The sequence below is a fragment of the Sarcophilus harrisii genome, chromosome 1 (genome assembly GCF_902635505.1).
Source record: "Sarcophilus harrisii chromosome 1, mSarHar1.11, whole genome shotgun sequence".
Taxonomy (NCBI): Eukaryota; Metazoa; Chordata; class Mammalia; order Dasyuromorphia; family Dasyuridae; genus Sarcophilus; species Sarcophilus harrisii.
The window spans coordinates 135,228,080-135,247,090 of NC_045426.1; the positions used below are offsets into that span (position 1 = coordinate 135,228,080).

The following is a 19,011-nucleotide window of genomic DNA, read 5'->3' on the forward strand; positions in this document are numbered from 1 at the left end:
GGAGAACTATTTCATTATGAGGCACAAAGATTCTGGTTCTCCTTAATGGATTGTAGATCACATGGCTAGACTTCTGTGTAAGTGTCCCAAGAAATGCATCTTCTGGTTATTGTAATTTCATTTACAATCTAAGTTTAATGCCAGGAAAAAGGTCCTAATAGAATTGTCCAGAAGTGGAATGGGCTGCTTTGTGAAGTAGTTGGGTCATACTGCTTAGTGTAGAGACTGTAATATCACTTTTGGAAGAAGTAATACCTTTTGTGTATAGATTTGATTAGATAGCTGTTGAGAGCCCTTCCAATTCTTCACCTGTAAATTTGGGATCTATTTGATTACCATTACAACTCTGTGAAATAGGTACTACAGGTGTTAACCATTTTACAAATTAGGAAAGTGAGACTCAGGTAAAATTACTTCTTGTCAAAACCAAATGTTTGAAAATTAGCATTCTTATTTATTTCACCATGCTGCCTCTCTGAACGTTCATTCTAATGAACAAAGCTGGCAGAAAGTCAGGTAATGGAGAAGACATTCTTTTGGTGGTGTCTACAATCTTTCCTGAAACGCTGTGTGACCATGTGCTTAAACAAACCTTTTTCAGGTGGGTGAGTGAGCTAAGACACTGTTTAATTAATATTTCTCCGAGAGAAGGAGCTGTTTCTTTAAGCTTATTCAATTAAGTGTTGTTTTATTTAGTAATTTGTAGATAGGCAGACTCTCCTTTCTCTTTTACCTTCTAAAGAATGGGAAAGAAGAGATAAACAAATCCAGGGTGATAGTAGTTATTTTACACTGTCCTTGGGAATCTCCTTAGGTCATTTGGGAGCGTGGTGGGCAAAGGTGCCCCAACGATACCACTCTCCTCCCTTAAATCTAGATATTTTTTGGAAAAGTTGTGGGATTAGATTGCAGAGAATGCATTCATAGTATCTAATTAAGCCTGCTTCTTAAGAACTAGCATTTGAGATTTTTGAGATTTTTATTTTTAAAATTAAGATTTAAATTAAGATTGCAACTTTTTTTTTTTAATTGTTTCACTATTTCAACTTCTAGAGTATCCTAATGAAAATGGGAGAAAGGAATATGCAGGCTTTCAAAGGATATTTTCTATAGAATAGTATGTCTTTATGATCCTACAACCTGAATGAAGAGTGTAGAGTCTAAAGCTCCTCTTATTGATAAAAAAGTCTCAGATGAACTAAATGTAGCCTTGACAGGTATTGTCAGGTAAAATGATTCTCATGTATATGTAAATAATTTTTCTCTCTCTCTCTGTTTCTGAACTGTGGAAATGATTTTATTCTATGATCTGAATATTTACATGAGAGAAATTAAATTGAAATTTACAAGAGAAATTAAACATGGAAACATTCACTATTTTCATTAAACATCCTAATATATGGGTCAAATAAAAGGATTTGTCTGTTGAATGAATTTCTTCAAATATTTGAATATGATGTCGTACTAATTACAAAAAATTCTGGTATACTGGTACATTTCTTTAGTGAAATTCACAATAATGTAAAGAGGAGAGCTTAATCATCCCCATTGGAAGTAGAAAGCAGCTTAAAATACATACTGATTGCCCAGATTTTATTTTCCAAGTTAGTAAGTAATCTGTGGAATTAACCTACCAATATGAGTATTTTGAATAAACACTCAAGATGGACAGAGACATGGGACTGGAATTCAGCAAGAAGGGGAAATAAAACTGGATTGAATTTGAGAAATTGGGTAGTGTTCTTAGTAACAACTCTGCTTACTGTAGAAGTGCTCCTTTTGAAACTGAATATTTTGGAGCAGCTCGATGGCACAGTGGATAGAGCACCACCCTTGAAGTCTGGAGGACCTGAATTCAAATGTGGCCTCAGACACTTAACACTTCCTAACTGTGTGACCCTGGGCAAGTCACTTAACCCCAATTGCCTCAGGGGAAAAAAAAAGAAAGAAACTGAACACTCTATATTTTATTTTCTATAATATTTTATAAAGCTACAAATCTTGGGATATCAGGATCTCAGAAAAGTTAAAATGTTAAATAATCTAATGTAAGCACAGTGCAGCATGTTAGCAATTGTGACCCATGTTTAATAGTGTGAATGAGAGAGTGTTGAATTTGGGATCAGGAATAATAGCAGAATTCAGACTTCAGACAATAGTTATTACCCTGAATAGACCACTTAATTTCTCTGTTACCTTATTTGTAAATTGGGGATAATAAGGGTATCTGTCATTAAGATTAATTGAGGTAATATATGTAAAGCACTTTGCAAACTTTAAAGTGTTGTTTAAACACTAACAATTACTACATCATCTAAACTGTGTATCACCAGAAAAGGAGTTAGGCTTGTCATGTAACAATACTGGGAGACAATTCTATCCAAGCATTTGTACCCTTGAGATATTAAGAGAGCAAGATCACATTCTTCATTCAGAAAGAATTATCAATGCTAGGTACTGGGGATAAGAAAACTCCAAAACAACTGGTCCTTTCTGTAAAGGAACTTATGTATTGTTGATTAGAAACATTGTATACCCATAGAGAAAAATATAAAATATATATTTAGTAGTTTCTGAGAGAAGTGCCCTCAGCTATGGGGGTCAAGATGGGCTGCCTGTAAGAGGAGGTTGTTTTTGGACTTGATCCCTGAAGGAATCTAGGGAATGGAGATCCTTGAATAAATTGAGTGGCTTTCTGTGGGAAATGTTTGGGAAAATTTGGACTATGATTAGATAGGATTAGAAAGGGGATACCTGCAAAAGTGTTCTTGAATGAGTTAAATAGACTTTGCTGAACAACTTTGGGAATTGCACTACAATGTTGCTGTGGATTGTGTTCTGAGTTTCCAACAACTGACTTATAGACCATGTTCTAGCATATACCTGGTTTTAAAGTAGGAGGCTTGCTGTTGATGAATACGATAATTTTTTTTGTCTATTTTTGAGACTTCAGAAGCAAAGAAAAATGATTTTCCCTCTTCTTTCTCTTTCTTTATTGGACTCATATGCAGTACATTGGAGGGGATCACTACATTAAGACCAACATGGCAAGCATACTGAAAACAATGGTGACGAGCTATTCAAGTCCTCTGCTCATTAATTTGGGATCATTTAAGGTGCTACCTGGGAAAACAGAAGTTTTACGAACTTTTCACACCCATCAGACCCTATGGTGTAAAGCTCCTGTGAAACCAGGTAAAGTTTTAAGTTTTATGTGAATCAAAATGTGAAGTAATTTTAGAAGATTCCTAAAGAGAATAAAATATTGTATGAGTCAAAGAATAATAATGTACTATCATCAGTCAGTTCTGATTCTGTGTTAATTGTCTTTAGATACTGAGAAAGGAGTTATCTTATCAACTGGTTTTCTTTTGCCAGTGGAGAAGATCCCTTGCAGAAAAATGGAGATAATTTTCATAACTGATATAGAATGTTAACATGTGTTTGTGTGAACGTGTTACATAACATATGTAAATGTATGTGTACATGTCTCTATAGACATTTGAGTTCCTTCCTCCAACTGGAGTATAACAGAAATCTAAACATTTTCCTAACCTTTCTCCTATAGGTCTTCTGAAGATAAGAATATTCATTGCCCCATTTGCTTGAAATTGTTTACTAGTTTAAGAGCTTGGCAAAGAGTTAGTGGTTTGATTTTTCCCAAGCTTCTGAAGATCCTAATTTTTTTCCAGATCTTCTTCTTTAAGGAATTTCCTTTATCTGCTGACCACAAGGAATTCCACCCTGACTCAACATTTTGTAGTTTTCTTTCCCCAGCTTCTTCATGAATGAGGAAATGATTCCAGAATGCACCAGGGAACCTTTAGTTTAAATAATTCCTTTGATAAAGAGATGATTCTCTTTGTCAAAGGAATAATCACAACTTCTTGTTACTGCTTTTATGATTTGGCCAAACACAGTCTAATATGAATCTACTAGGGACATTGTCTAGAGAGTAGAGATTGGACTAGGAGAAAACCATGTTATTGAGTAGATGACTGACTCAAAGTTGAAAAGTAATAAATTAGAAGATTAGGCAGACCAATTCCAAATGAAGAAAGTAGTCTCTCATTCTCTTGTATTACTGAGTCTAATCACTGGGGTTCTCTAGCAGCATTAAAGTAGTCTCATTAACTTAAAGCAGGACTTCTTAACCTGAGGTACAGGAGCCCCTTGGAATCTCTGGATAGATTTCATAGGGTTTGCAAACTTAGATGGAAAAAAAGTTACATCTTTATTTCAATATAATTTATTTCCGTTGTAATCTTATGCAAGATATAATTTATGCATAAAAATTATTCTGAGAAGTGATCTACAGGCTACATCGGGATCTTGTGACACATAAACAAAAAATTATCCTCAGATCTAGGAAATCTTTGATCTGAGCAACATTGTGTCTTAGTAGTGTGGATTAAATAAAAGTCACACATATAGAAACGTACATTTTGAAGATATTTTAGTATAAATAATATTTATTGGAAAATTTGTGTGCATGAGAAATTTTAGCTTCAATTCAAAATTCTTAATAAGCATAAATCTTATATAAAATCTATTTATGTATATTTATATATATTATATATAATATATATATTATATATATTTATATATAGAGATCTATTCTAGAATTTTGCTGCTGTTTGGGCAAAATCAGTCTAACAATAGTTTTATTTAAACTTTAGGGCAAAGAGTAAGGGCATGAAAAGACTTGAGAAAAGAACTAGAAGACAATGTGGAAAGGCCTGAGAAGATGAAAAAAATGAAACAAAATGAAGCAAAACTTCTGATCCCAAAATGGGGAGTTATCTCTTTTAGAATATCTAATTTAGATTATCTAATGAACAGTAGTTTACTTAAAGTTACTTCATGTAAAATCGTATGAAAATTGTATATGTTTTACAATGCATCATAACTTACAATGATGAAGACTTGATTAATGAGGAAATTTCCTAATTAATTTTTAAAGTGAAATAATCTCAGAATTTAAATACTTGGTTTAAAACAACTAGTCAATTCTGATTCCCAAGGATCATATACAAAATTCTGTTAATAATAGTAGTAGCTCATACATATGAAGGATAATAGTTGCAGCATGTTTTAGACGTATGTCTTTGATCCTCACAGCTCTGTGAGATAGACAGGGTGAATATAATTTTCTCATTTTATAGATGAGGAAATTAAGTGGCAGACAGGTGAAGGAATTTATTTAAAACCATATAGTTAGTGACAGAACTAGTTTATTCTCATCATTCTATCATTTTTATTGCATAACAGAATGACAAAAAGTATTTCTTAACTTTGATCCATTGTAAATCATTCCTTCTTTGGTTATATAGGATTGAGGTCCTTTCATATATCCCTAATAGCAACTTGAAATTGTCATGTAGTAATGGTTAGTTGGAAAGTTGACACGTGAGTTTTCTGTCACTTGAGAAAGACTACTAAATAGAACATTTACATTTTTCAGTTTAATTAATTCAGTTTTATTTACATTATTCGGTCAGGAAAATAAGTCTTTTGCAAGTGGTGAAAATTTTTTGTGTACTTTGAACAAGAAAATAGCCTTTCTCTATAACAGAAATCTGTTATTCAATCATTCTTCTTTGTTTTTATTGATCCAAATGTGTTTTTTCTCTTTGTGTGTTATAGGAATTCCATATAAACAGTTGACTGTGGGGGTCCCCAAGGAAATTTTCCAAAATGAGAAGAGGGTAGCTTTATCACCAGCTGGTGTTCAGGCCTTGGTTAAACAGGGCTTTAATGTGGTGGTGGAATCAGGTGCAGGTGAAGCCTCCAAGTTTTCTGATGATCACTACAGAGCTGCAGGAGCTGTAATCCAAGGGACACAGGAAGTATTAGGATCTGACTTGGTTGTCAAAGTAATTGCCTTTTTTTGTTTGTTTTCCTCATTTGCTTGTATGTTAAAATAGCTTTATAAATGTGCTTTATTTGTTATGAAAACTTGTAATGTCTTTTAATTTAAATAAGTGGTTTATTGCTGTGAATTTCAAATTCTTATGTAACTTTTTATCAAGTATAAAGAATGGAAAGGGAAACTTCTGTGATTTGGAAATGTGAGGGTTTTTTTTTTTTTTCTTAATGGCTAGGGAAATTTTACATGCCATCAGGTTCTATCTTTCTCAAATATTTAGAACAAGTATTTATGTGATTTTGGAATTTAAAAAAATGGTACAGATTAAAGCCTGGATCTTGCTGTCCCATAATCTTTTAATAACTAAAAGACGTCATGCTTTAAAGTGTGACAGGTGCTATTTGTAGGGAATAGTTATGCCAAAGAAAGTAACAACAGATTGAATGACAGTTTATATTGTTAATATGTTAGTAAGTTGCAGAATCCCCAGATTTTAGAGGTGGCAGATCAGTCTAATTACTTCACATTGCCAAATGAGGAATCTGAGCCGATCACCTATTAAAAATTGATATAATAGCAAGTTTCTCTAACAAGCTTAAAAAAAAGGTTAGGGAGATAAAAATTATTTTCCTCATTGTAATACTTATAGGTTTATCATATTTCTTAGAAATTGTCTAAAGTTCTAAAGCAAAATACAGCAAGGTCATAATTGCTAATAAAGCCAGTAAGAAAAGTTTAAAATTTCTGATTTTTGGTGATGCTCTAGTTAAAATTTAAAAAAAATTTATGTGGGGGACAGCTAGGTGGCACGGTGGATAGAGCACTAACCCTGAAGTTAGGAGCACATGAGGTCAAATGTGGCCTTAGACACTTAACACTTCCTAGCTGTGTGACCCTAGGCAAGTCACTTAACCCCAATTGCCTCAGCACAAATACACACACACACACACACACACACACGCACACACACATACATATATATGAATTCCAAGCACCAGTTTAAAAGTTTAAAATTTAGAGTATTTATGTTTTTCCAGTTATTAAGGGTCAAGAATTGAATCTGACATTTTAGTGATATGGGAAATTCCCTCTATTTATGCAGGCTGGCACCTTCTTTGCACCTTATAGTCTTTAGAGAGTTGCCCAAGCTAGTGTATCAAATACTAATTGAAGCAGATCCCTTCAGGCTATAATATAGACTAAGAAAACTACAGATTCACAGTATGTATTATATTTTTCTTTGTTTTGTTGAACATTTTTTGTTGAACATTTCCCAATTATATTTTAATCTTTTTTGTGTTACATAAGAATTTGTAATTTCTGTTAACACTGAATTCTGCTAGTTCTTCAATGTGGTTTTAGGCTGCTTGGAAATATAGGTGAAGAAAATTTCTCAACTTTCAAATTTCACCAAAAAAAGTAAAAATTTAACAATAATAATAGCTAGCATTTATATAACATTTACTGCCTTTAGACACTGCTGAGTGCTTTACAATTAATCTTGTCTGATCTTCATAGAAGTTCTGGGAAGAAGGGGTTATTATTATCCACATTTTACAATTGTGGAAACTGAAACAGTAAAGAGCTAGCAGAATTCAGTGTTACCAGAAATTGTGATTAAATCTATATATATATTTACATGTTGTGGTTTTTAATTTTAAAACTGTTGATCTTTTTCTTCAGGTTAGAGCTCCCATGCTAAACCCTGTATTAGGTACCCATGAGGCTGATCTTTTAAAGAAATCTGGCACATTGATTAGTTTTATCTACCCAGCTCAAAATCCAGACTTGCTGAAAAAACTTTCTGAAAGAAAAACTACAGTTCTGGCAATGGACCAGGTTCCAAGAGTCACCATTGCTCAGGGATATGATGCTCTTAGCTCGATGGCCAACATTGCTGGGTAGGATAAATATTTATTTTAAGATTAAAAATAATTCAGTGTATATTATAGCAGAGCACTATTATAAAAGGATTTTCATTATAATTCCAATCTTATATGTTTGATTTTTCTATATAGTTGTTTCTGATTTTTGGCTTTTTGCAAACAATTTAAGAGTTAGTCTTGTTTCATTTATCTTAGTAGGTAAGTGATTATATATCATAGCTGTATCTATCTATATCTTTCTTCGTTAGTTTGTTAAAGAAATGACTTTTTCATTTCTTCTACAGTTACCTTTGTTTTCATTATTTGTTTTCATTAATGGATGAATATAAATGATCTGAATAGGTACTAATAATTATTTGAAATTTATTATATGTATACATATATAATTTCTGAAGGTTTGCTTCCTTAATGATATTTCACTTAATTAACAAATCAAATGGTATTTCTTGAGTTTTTGCTCTGTACTGGGGATGGTGCTTTATAAACATGTTGGGTGTTGGGGAGGACCAGGCTGAGGGAAAAGCCCATAAGTGGGTTATCTCTACCAATAATTAAAGGTTAACTTGAGGTTCTGTTTTTAGATAAACTTTAAAATGTCTTGTGTAAATAAAATATGGAATCATTCTGGTTTTCACTGTAGTAATAGTAGCATGTACTGGCATTTGTGTATGACTTCAAAGTTTTTGGAAGTAATATTGCTTATTTTATATTTTGTTGCTTTCTCCCAGTTACAAAGCAGTTGTACTAGCAGCAAATCATTTTGGACGTTTTTTCACTGGCCAGATTACAGCAGCCGGAAAAGTTCCTCCAGCTAAGGTAATAAACAAGAACTCATTAATCACTAGAAAAGATGATTTCTTTGCTTTTGAGGTTTTGAGGAAAAATTTCCTTAATTTAAGCTTACCTAATATCATAAAAGCATGAGTATTTTTGAACTACTATACTCAGTGTCCATTATATAGAATTTCCTTTACAGGATTCTTTAATGATTTCCCACTAACATATTCCTCTACTTCTCAATATACCTCTAGAGACATGGTAGGCCTTACACTTTGAATAGTCAAGTTTTTGCCAAGTGTGATGGAATACATGTGATGGTATACACCTATAATGCTCTTCTGTTGGGGAGGCTGAGGTTAATGGATCTCTTGAGCTCAGGAATTCTGAGTTATAGTAGGGCTAAAGCTGATTGTTTATAGATCTGATCCCAATATGAAAGCCTCTAGGAGTAAGGGGCTCACCAGTCTGCCTAAAGAGAGATAAATAAATCAAGATCAGAAAAGCAGATTAGAAAGGAGGTCAGAACTTCCCATGCTGATCTATATGTAGCCCCCTGTACTTCTAACCTTGGAAAGATAGAGAGACCCAGTGTACATCCCCACTACTGCCCCTTAAAATGGATAACTAAGCTTGCTTTGAGACTGAAAGTTGCAGAATTTTCTGTGTTCCATTTCCTATCCCCCTGGTTTCTTTTATTGTGTTTCCCTGCCTCTAGTCTCTCCTTTATCCTAATTATTCTTTACATCAATGTCAAAGTAATCATCTTAATGCAAAGATCCATCAGTGACCTAGCATAGATGATTGTGTGCAATTTTAATTTATCCAATGAGCAATTGAAAACCAGGACTGATCAGTTATGACTTTGGCATCATTGTGAAGGATGGTTTGTATAAAGAAGAATCAATTAGGCTTCTACAGTAGTTCAAGTGAGGAGAGGATAATGAAGATCTAAATTGGGTTTCAGGCAGTGTGAATGGAGTGGAGTGGAAGGGAGAGAAGTTGGGAGCTACTTTGAAGATAGAAATGCCAGGAAAAGTACAATTGACCACTTAATTGGATTGTATGTGAAGGGGAGAAAAAGGGGAAAGGAGAAGGAAGTGGTTATAATTAGCACTGACAGATGCTAAGAGAAATATGGAAGAAGCACTGAGAAGATTGTTCACCAGTTTTGTCAGGTTGGTATCTATCTATGACCTTGGGAAGAGCAGTCTAGAGTTAGTGAATATGGATTGCTGAAATTTGGAGGACAAAGATAGTATGATAGACTGAAGCGATAGAAGGGTCAAAGAAAGCCTTTTTTCCCCTTCCTTAAGGATAAAGAAATGAATATATTGGTAGGTAAAAGGAAAAGAATCAGCAGAGGGGAACATAAAGGGGAAAAGAAAGTGAGTGGGAAGGAAGTGAGATCCCGAGGAAATTGGGGGTGGTGTTTCAAAGGATCAAGCCCAAAGGTTGGTGTTTGGCAAGAAGGAGGTGTCATCTTATTTTTTATGACTGGAGGATAGGAAAAGAAGGAGGGAAAAGAGAAATTAAAAGGCACTGAGGAAGCAGAATGTTAAAGGAACTCAATATCAGATGATCTGAGCCTTTTTCAGGAAAATATGAGATCAGGCCATATGAGAGAAAGAAAGAGAGCGAAAGAGGCCAGAAGAAAGAAATGTAGGGCTGAAGAAAGAAAAGAGAAATTCTTCGCCAGTTATTGCAGATACTAAAAGTGAAAACACAAAATCAGTGTGAAGTTGCTCTGTGCTCTTTAAGGGTAATATAAATGTCTGTTACTACATGAGAAATGAGTAAAAGTATTGCCCTGTATTAGTGATGGGCCAGTTAAGGTTTGATATCATAAATCTGAAAGGGACTGAGGTGATATTATTCCATAGTTTTTTCAAGCAGCTTCATAGATCAGGAGTAGGAACAGAGATGACAGAGGGCAACCTTGGATTAGATACAAATAAATCAGGAACATAGAAAAAGAATGAGTTTGAAAGTATAGGAAAGCATCCATAAAATGACTAACCATCGATTCAAAACTGAAGGGAGATCAGTGAAGTTATAATAGAAGTAATAGGCTGGGGGATCAGGGAGAAATTAGGATACTGAAGGTCAGTGTATCTATTATGATTATGGTTATAATTATGATTATTTTAAGCCTGGGACTTCCTTATCTCACTTGGGTTGGAAGTATAGCTGCCGCTTGTGTATCTGATTCTAATACTGATAGATATAGAAGCATTAATCTGTTCTACATTTTCTACCTGGGCCAGTTTATTCCTCATTAGGCAGTTCGGTGGCTCTCCATTATGGGGAGCTCACCATATAAATGCTAGATTTACTGTGGACAACTTAATGTGGCTTTAGCTCTATTGTATCTTAGAAGGATCAAAGAAATTTACCAAGTTCCTTTCCCTCAAGAGTATGGATTGAAGGTGTGTACCACTGTACCTGCCATCATATGTCTTTTCTTTTTTTAATAAGACTATTTAAAAAATTTTTTAAAAATAATATTTGCTTTCTTTCTTTTTCAACAGTTTTCTACTGATACCTTGTTTTTATATTCCTTAAAATTCCCTGTATATGCCTTCTCCTTCCCAGGGAATAATTTCTTATAACAACAAAAATTTTTTAAAAAATAAGAACAATAAAAAGAAGAGGAAAAAATCAATATGACTAATCAACACATAAAGAACTCTGAAAACATAAATAATGTTTCATTTCATTGACCTCCATTTCTGCAAAGGAGTAGAAGTTGTCAGCTATATCTTTTCTTTGAAGCTATGCTTGTTCTTTTTTATTTTTTTATTTTCACTAGTAACTGGGAATTTCCAGTTCTAGAATTCTATGATTCTGAATTATCATCTACTCCATGTAATTGTTAGGTGCATATACTTGTAAAGAATCATGATTTTGTTTATAGCATCATCCCTAAATTTATGGGAGGACATAGGATGAGACACAAATTGGTGAAACGGGTTTGTAATTATTCAGCATTTGCTAAAGGTATGGGGATTATTTAGCTTGGAAATAAAAAATTGGAAATGTGATCTGAAAATGGTGAGTAGTTCTATTTTTCCACTGAGACCAAAACAATATTAAAAGTGTTTAGCCTGAAGCATGAAGGATTTAAATAAAATGCAAAAAAAGAATTTCTCAACAGAGAAGAAAGTCAGATACTCAAGTTACCAAAAAAAAATCCTTAAGCATGAATTCCTTCACAAATGGGAATAATTCTCTTCTGTTGAAGTTGGTCTTAAATGTAGTCCTTTCTACAATCAGAGAGAATTAACCCGATAATCTTTCTAGATTTTATTTCTGTATTGGAGATCAATGAGTCAATTTTGCAGCTCCTGGAGCCCCTACTTCCTTTGTTATTTCTGGATGCTATTGCCCAGGATGACTGGAAATGAGGAAGTTATTGACATTTGTGGTTGTTGTATGTTTACAAGCATCATTAATTCTGTGAATACCAGATAATTCCTGAGGAACATTGTGTTGCTTTTAATCGCACTATTTATGGGCAGCGTACCTGCCAGGTTTTCTTTCCAACAGTACTCAGGAAATTCATTTCTAAGGTTCATGGAACATGAAACAAGTTCTTCCTTGTTTCTGGGAGAATTGGTAGGTTCTTCTATCAAAGGAATTATAAATTCTTGTGATCTCTTGAATTATACCCCTAAATAGTGAACCAATTGCCATTACTTTAAATTTTAGGGGCATATTTAGTAGTGAAGTAATGCTGTCACTTTATATTTGAGTAAGCAGTAAGGAGACATCTCACTAAAGTTATGCTTTTCTTGAATGTCTTAATATTGCCTGAATTTAGAGGAACTAGGTGGCTCAGTGGATAGAACACTGGGCATGGATTCAGGAAGACTCATTTTGAGTTCAAATCTAGTCTCAGACACCTATGTTCTGTATGATCCTGGGCAAGTCATTTAGCCTTGTTTGCCTCAGTTCTGTTTGCCTGAAGAAGGAAATGGCAAACCACTTCAGTATCTTTGCCAAGAAAATTCAAATCAGGTTATGAAAATATATATGCTTGAATGATCGAACAACAACAAAATTCCCTGAATTTAGGAGATGTTGGAATTTGAGAAGAGGTAGCTAAAATGTCTGCAATTGAGGTTTTTGTGGAAGTGGCTTTTATAAAGTAAGAACAATTTACTAATTTTTAGATATCGTATAATATTGATATTACATTAGTTTGTTGATTGAAATGCTAATTGTTAGATTGAATGGAGAGAGGTGATTGGTTAAACAGTTTCTATTTTGAAAACCTGTTTAAAGAAAAAAAGTTGATTTTACTGCTTCCTGAGAATAGCCAAGCTAATGCAATCCATTTACCAGCTAATAATCTTTCAAACATTTTTGATAATGAATTTTGTTTTTTAAAATAACAGATTACACTTCCTAATCTAGATTCTTATCATTGGTGGTGGAGTTGCTGGGCTTGCATCTGCTGGAGCAGCTAAGGCTATGGGGGCAATTGTTCGAGGGTTTGATACCAGGTAAGTATTTCATTCATGATTCTATTAAGAGGACAATTTTTTTTTCCCATTTAACTATTAGAATACCTTATTTTTTAATCTGATTGCCTAATAAATTGAAAAATTTTCTTCTTTATGAAATAACAAATTGAAAACTTTTCCCTCCCAAACTCCTTATATTCAAATGGATTTGGGTTCCCATAAATTTTGTAATTCCCTTTAATAATTCACATTGTAACCCGTCCCACCTGTCTGTCCTGTGTTACAGACGTCTGTATCTTCACAAAAATTCACCACAGAGGGTCCACTCAAATGTGTAGGTAGTCATCTTCATTTTTTCCCTACATTGCAAGAGCAGCTTGTGCGTGTATTTATGTATCTATGTGTAGATATATATGTACATAATTTTATTATATGTTAGAAAATAAATCCAACTATCTAAAGGTTTTTAAAAAGTAAATGTTACTACCTAAATTTTAAAAAAATTTCTCCTGGAAAAAAATAAGCAATTTCAATAAAGACAAACAATATACATTTTTAGTAATTGAAATACAAAAAGAACCACCCCTCTCCTATTCTTCTCCAAAACTCATACCTTATAAAGCTGCTGGTATTATATAGATTGATATTGGTACCAGGGTTGCATGGAATCTCAAAATTTCAGAGTTAAAAGGAAGCTCAGTGACAAATTCTAATCCTCAGTTCCCCACAAGAAGATCTTTTTCAACAAAACTGAAAAGTGGTAATCTAGACTTTTCGTGAGCTGTAGGTTGCTCAGTGTCACATGGGCTGTGACAAGTTGTTAGTAACATAAGAAGACTGACACTCATGACTTCTGGTTCTTAAGCTAATGTAATTTCCAATAACTAACAATATTAGGCTAATCTTAAAATTTTTTTTCCCCATGCTAAATTTCCCTAGTGCCATCAAATAATCTTCAATTATATATATTGTCTCTCCCAGTTAGAAAGTGAGCTAGGGAAGAGGCTGTCTTGCTTTTTTATTTTTATCCCCAGAATGTAGCAAAATACATTATAATAGTAAATGTTTACAACAAGTTTCTGTTTGTTCATTCTTCCTGCTGATCTTGTGGCTTAAAGTCCTGCTGCCATTTTATTCACCTTGCTGGTCATACTCTGGTGTGTCAGTACCATTTAAAAACTGCTCCCACATCTGAACATAGTATTCCAGCATGTGATTTGACCAGGGTGATAAGAGTAAAATGATGTCCATCTCTTATTCAACAAATATGGGGCAATTCTACAAGAGAAAAGCAGTTTGTAAACTTTAAGGTACCATATAAATGTTGGCAATAATTATCATCTCTTTTGTGGTGTAAACTATACTTCATTTAATGTGCCAGAGATTGCATTGGCTTTTTTTTTTTTTTTTTTGTCAGCTACTTAATACTTTTGTCTGATATTGACCTTGAGTCAGCTTTCCAAGTCTTTGTCATGTGAACAGGCATCTAGCCACAACTTCCTTATTCCATTCTGGTGCATTTGATATTTTTAACCTAAATGGAGGACTTTACATTTGTCCTTATTAAATTTCATTTTATTAGATTTGTCCCCACCATTTGGCTCTGTAGTGTGTTCTCTTTGTATTCAGATCTTTTTATTCACCCTGTCTCCTCTCTGTCTCATTTCTACTTCTTTGGTAGCAGACAGATACACATCACCTGGGGGGGGGGTATGAATATATTTTTTAATTTAAAATTTATTTGTTTATAACTTAAATTTAAAAGAAAAAGAAAAAAGAAAAGAAAAAAAAACATTGCTATGTGCACAGCAGAACAAAAGAGAAGATTCAAAATATGACACAATAAATTTCTATTTCAGGAAAGCCTACACATGTTCAGAGCTGTCAATCTTTGCTTCTTTGTAGGTTTTCTTTTGTTCTCCGATATGCACTTTTTGTTTCTTTTTTCCCCTCTTTCTACCCCTCCACTTCCCCTAAGAAGGCTACAATTAAATGCAGATGTACATACACATATATATGTATATGCCACATGAACACACATAGATACATATAATCATACACATATATACACAAATACCTTCATATACATCTCTGTAAGACTGTAGTATGCTTGTTTGTCTTCTTTCTCTGAAAGCATGTATATTTTTCATAAATTCAAGTCTTTACATATTTTTCTAAATTCACCAATTCATCATTTTCTACACCTTAAACTATCTAATTATTTTAAATGGTCTAAAACAATATTAATATGGTTGACATAGAGTAGTTTCCCTATTTTTCTTTTTTGACTAAATCTATTTTAGTTTTAACTTTGAGATCAGTGATTACTACCTTTGCTTCTTGTTTCTAATAAATTCTCCTGATCATTATTATGTTTGTGAATATCTCTTATTTTTCCTATCTCTGCTTTATTTTTCCTTGCTACCTTATTTTGTTATTAATCTATCCCCCCAGCTCAAAGGATATCTCCCTTATTCTCTGCCCTTACCCTTTCCTTCCCATTTTAATCTATTTCAATTAATCTACATACCTTACCCCAGTCTGTTAAATTACACACCCTTCTATAACCTTATTATATATATAACCTTATTATAACCTATTACCTTATCACCTTGTTTGTTTATAAATTTAGAAGACTTTTATACCCTTCTAGATATATATGTACTGTTCCCTCTAACTCCATTCCCATGTGAGTGGGATTCTAGAACTACCAGTCTTCTTCCCCCATCAAATTTTTCTGTATCATTTTTTCTTCTTGTACCTCATTCATATAACATAATTACTCTTTTTACCTTTTTCTACAATTTTGCTTTTTAGCATCATACTCAGTTTTACCCCAATCTTTCTTTCAAATTACCTACTTAATACTGACAATCTTAGACATGTTGTTTACAAACTTCCACATATAAAGTCTAAATAATTTGTCCTTGTTGAGTTCCTTGAAATTTGTCTTTAATGTTTACCTTATATTTCTCTTAGATCTTATATGTCAAATTTTCTATCAAGTTCAGATTTTTGACCACAACCCTAGTTCTTTGCTTTTTGATTATACAGTGTTCCAAGACCTGTGGTCTTTTAATGTAGTCACTGCTAGGTTTTGTGTGATTTTAATTGTGGCTGTAACATATTTGAATTGTTTTTTTTCTTGTTGCACATAATATTTTTTCCTTGACTTGTGGACTTCAGAATTTGATTATAATATTCCCGTAGATTTTTCTCATATAGTGATCATGGATTTTTTTTTCTATTTCTGTTTTTTCTTCTTGTTCTCACACTTCAGGACAATTTTCTTTTCTTTTCTTTTTTTTTTTTTTTGAAAGTTCACAGCTTATTTTTCATATTCATATCTAAGTAGATGGTTTATAAGGTCAACTTTACATATTTTACTTTAAGATGCCCAATACATAGAGAAATTCTAAACTGCATATTGTCCATAATAGAAACATGTTCAAAGGGACAAAAGTAAAAACTATTATTCTCAGAAGGACAATTTTCTTAACTTATTTCTTGTATTACTTTATCAAAATTTTTTTTCTTATTATAACTTTCAGGTAGTTTGATTGTTCTTATGTTTTCTCTTTTTAATCTGTTCTCCAGATCAGTTGTTTTTCTTGTGAAATACCTCATATGTTCCTATCTTTTCATTCTTTATATTTTGTTTTTATTATTTTTTGATCTCATAACTTCACTGGCTTCCTGGCCTAATTCTTATTTTCAAAGAGTCATTTTCTGTTTTAAGACCCTGGATCTTCTTTTCTAGTTGGTTGACTTTCTTTTCATAATCTTGTTTTCCTTGTATTTTGTTGTTGTTGTTGTTGTTGTTTTTCTTCAATTTCATTTGATTTTTAGTGGGGTTTTTTTTTTTTTTTTGAGTACTGTGAATTCTTTTGGGTAGATGACCATTTAACTTTACTTTTTAGAGTAAGAGATTCATCTTCAGAGAAAGATACTGAAGCAATAAAAAAGAGCCTAGAGTAAGAGAGGCTTTTTAAAAATTGCTTCAGTATCTTTCTCTGAAGATGAATCTATCTTCTCTATTCCCATAGAAACTTTCAATGGTTTGTTCTTTCTCCTATGCCTGCTTATTTTTTTAATTTTTAATTTTGATTTATAGCAGATTGTTGATATAATCACTCCTAGCCCTAAAGTATGGGGGGGGGGTGCCTCTGGCCTTCTTGTGGCTGGAATCCCCAAATCAAGAACTCTACCTTCCTTTAAGTGCCCATAGCCAGTAGTATCCTGTCTCATACTGCCTTTACTGGGCATGTGCAGTTCCTTGTCAAAAGAGGTTCCCTAAATCTTCCCTGACTGAGGCACCAACTCCTCACACTGGGAGGTGAAAATTCTTGTGGCTGTAGTCCAGGCTACCTCCTCACCCAGCAAGCCCCAGGGTTTACTCAGGGCTCTTTGCTTGCTGTTTCAATGGAGCTAGGTGTTTATACTTCACAGGGCAAACTTTTGCCTTGATATCTTTCTTCCTCTCTTCTTTGATAGTCTCTCTATTCTTCCTCCCCTCTTATTTGTTTTTAACTGCTCTTTGTTTGCCCTGAAGCTCTTTTTTTGTCTCCTGTGGTAAAAAATCTGGAGAGTTTGGAGTTTTTTTGTCTATCCCATCACATTCCCAGAATTTTCTCTTGTAACACTGTTAAACATGAAAAGCTCATTTAAGAAATTTTCTATTGTAGGCACTGGGTTTTATAAAGCACTTGGACTTAAAATAATGTTGATATTTTGTTCAAATCATTGAAAAATTGGATACATATTCAGATGAGACTTTGGCTACTTATGGCATTTTATTTGAGACAGGATAGACAAGTAGTAGAATTGGAGAGAATATCGGCCTGCATAATTTTGCACCTAGAAATTTAAAAAAGTAAATAGGGTTAAAATCAGATCTAACTAAAATTATGCTTATCCTATTTGCTTTTTACAGCTTATCTTTAATATTTTATATGTATTACTGATAGAAAATTTCTCTAGAACCTCCACATTAAAATTTTCTTCAAAATAAAAAATAAAGTTTTGAAAAGGTTTATTACTGTATTTATTCTAATTTTATTCTAATAATCATTCAGACAAAAATTTATATTACATGTAATAATTTAATTATAAACACTGGTGTGTAATGTGTACTTTAAAGCTTGCAAAGCACTTTATGTACATTATTCATTTGATTTTCATAACAACCCTGTAAGATGGATCCTACAGCTATTATTTACTGTATTTACCCCCGTTTTATAGATAAGGAAATGAAGGTTCAGAGCATTCAGGGGTCTTCAAACTTTTTAAATAGAGGACCAGTTCACTGTCCCTCAGACTGTTGGAGGGCCGGACTATAGTAAAAATGAAAACTTTGTTTTGTGGGCCTTTAAAGAAAGAAACTTCATATCCCTGGGTGAGGGGGCTAATCGTCCTCAGCTACCGCATCTGGCCTGCGGGTTGTAGTTTGAGGACCCCTGATTTAGATTATTTGCCCATGGTCATATAAATAGAACATTAGTGGTGAGATTCAAGCTTATATGTTTCTGATTCCAATGCTAAATTCATTATGTCCCATTGCTATATAGGAAATAGTAGTATCAAAACCCTAATGAGTATTTTGACTTAATGATTTTGCGACTTTGGATAGTTCAAGGCTATTGATAACAAAAGCTTGAATTCCTATATTTAGTTATTTTCATTGTTTTGAAGACGTTCCAGCATCCATAATGTAAATGTTAATCATTTATTAATTTTTAAAAATTGTTTTTATAGTCTAATTTTATCTCCAAATTCTTATAGATTTCTAGTGGAGCAAAGATTGCTTTTTAGGAATGGCAAATAGAATATATAATTGATGCAAAAATGACATGAGCATTGGATAATGGCAATTAGTCCACTTTGTTAACTTCAGATTGGGGCTAATTAATCTAACAACAAGCTTTATTTATTGCTAAAACTTTCAAATTGCTTTTTACAACTCATCTCGTTGACATCTCACAACAACCCTGTGAGGCAGGTATTGCATGTA

At 33.3% G+C, this 19,011-nt stretch overlaps 1 protein-coding gene across 1 annotated transcript in view; it reads left to right on the top strand.

The window, feature by feature from the left end:
• Window positions 1-19,011, top strand: part of NNT (nicotinamide nucleotide transhydrogenase) — a 110,394-nt gene that overhangs the window by 7,737 nt on the left and 83,646 nt on the right. The window contains exons 2-6 of the mRNA XM_003759903.4: window positions 3,012-3,195; window positions 5,647-5,876; window positions 7,553-7,770; window positions 8,484-8,571; window positions 12,952-13,040. Of these exons, the coding sequence (XP_003759951.1) occupies window positions 3,045-3,195; window positions 5,647-5,876; window positions 7,553-7,770; window positions 8,484-8,571; window positions 12,952-13,040 (776 nt within the window). The 5' untranslated portion in view covers window positions 3,012-3,044. The remainder of the gene's footprint in view (window positions 1-3,011; window positions 3,196-5,646; window positions 5,877-7,552; window positions 7,771-8,483; window positions 8,572-12,951; window positions 13,041-19,011) is intronic.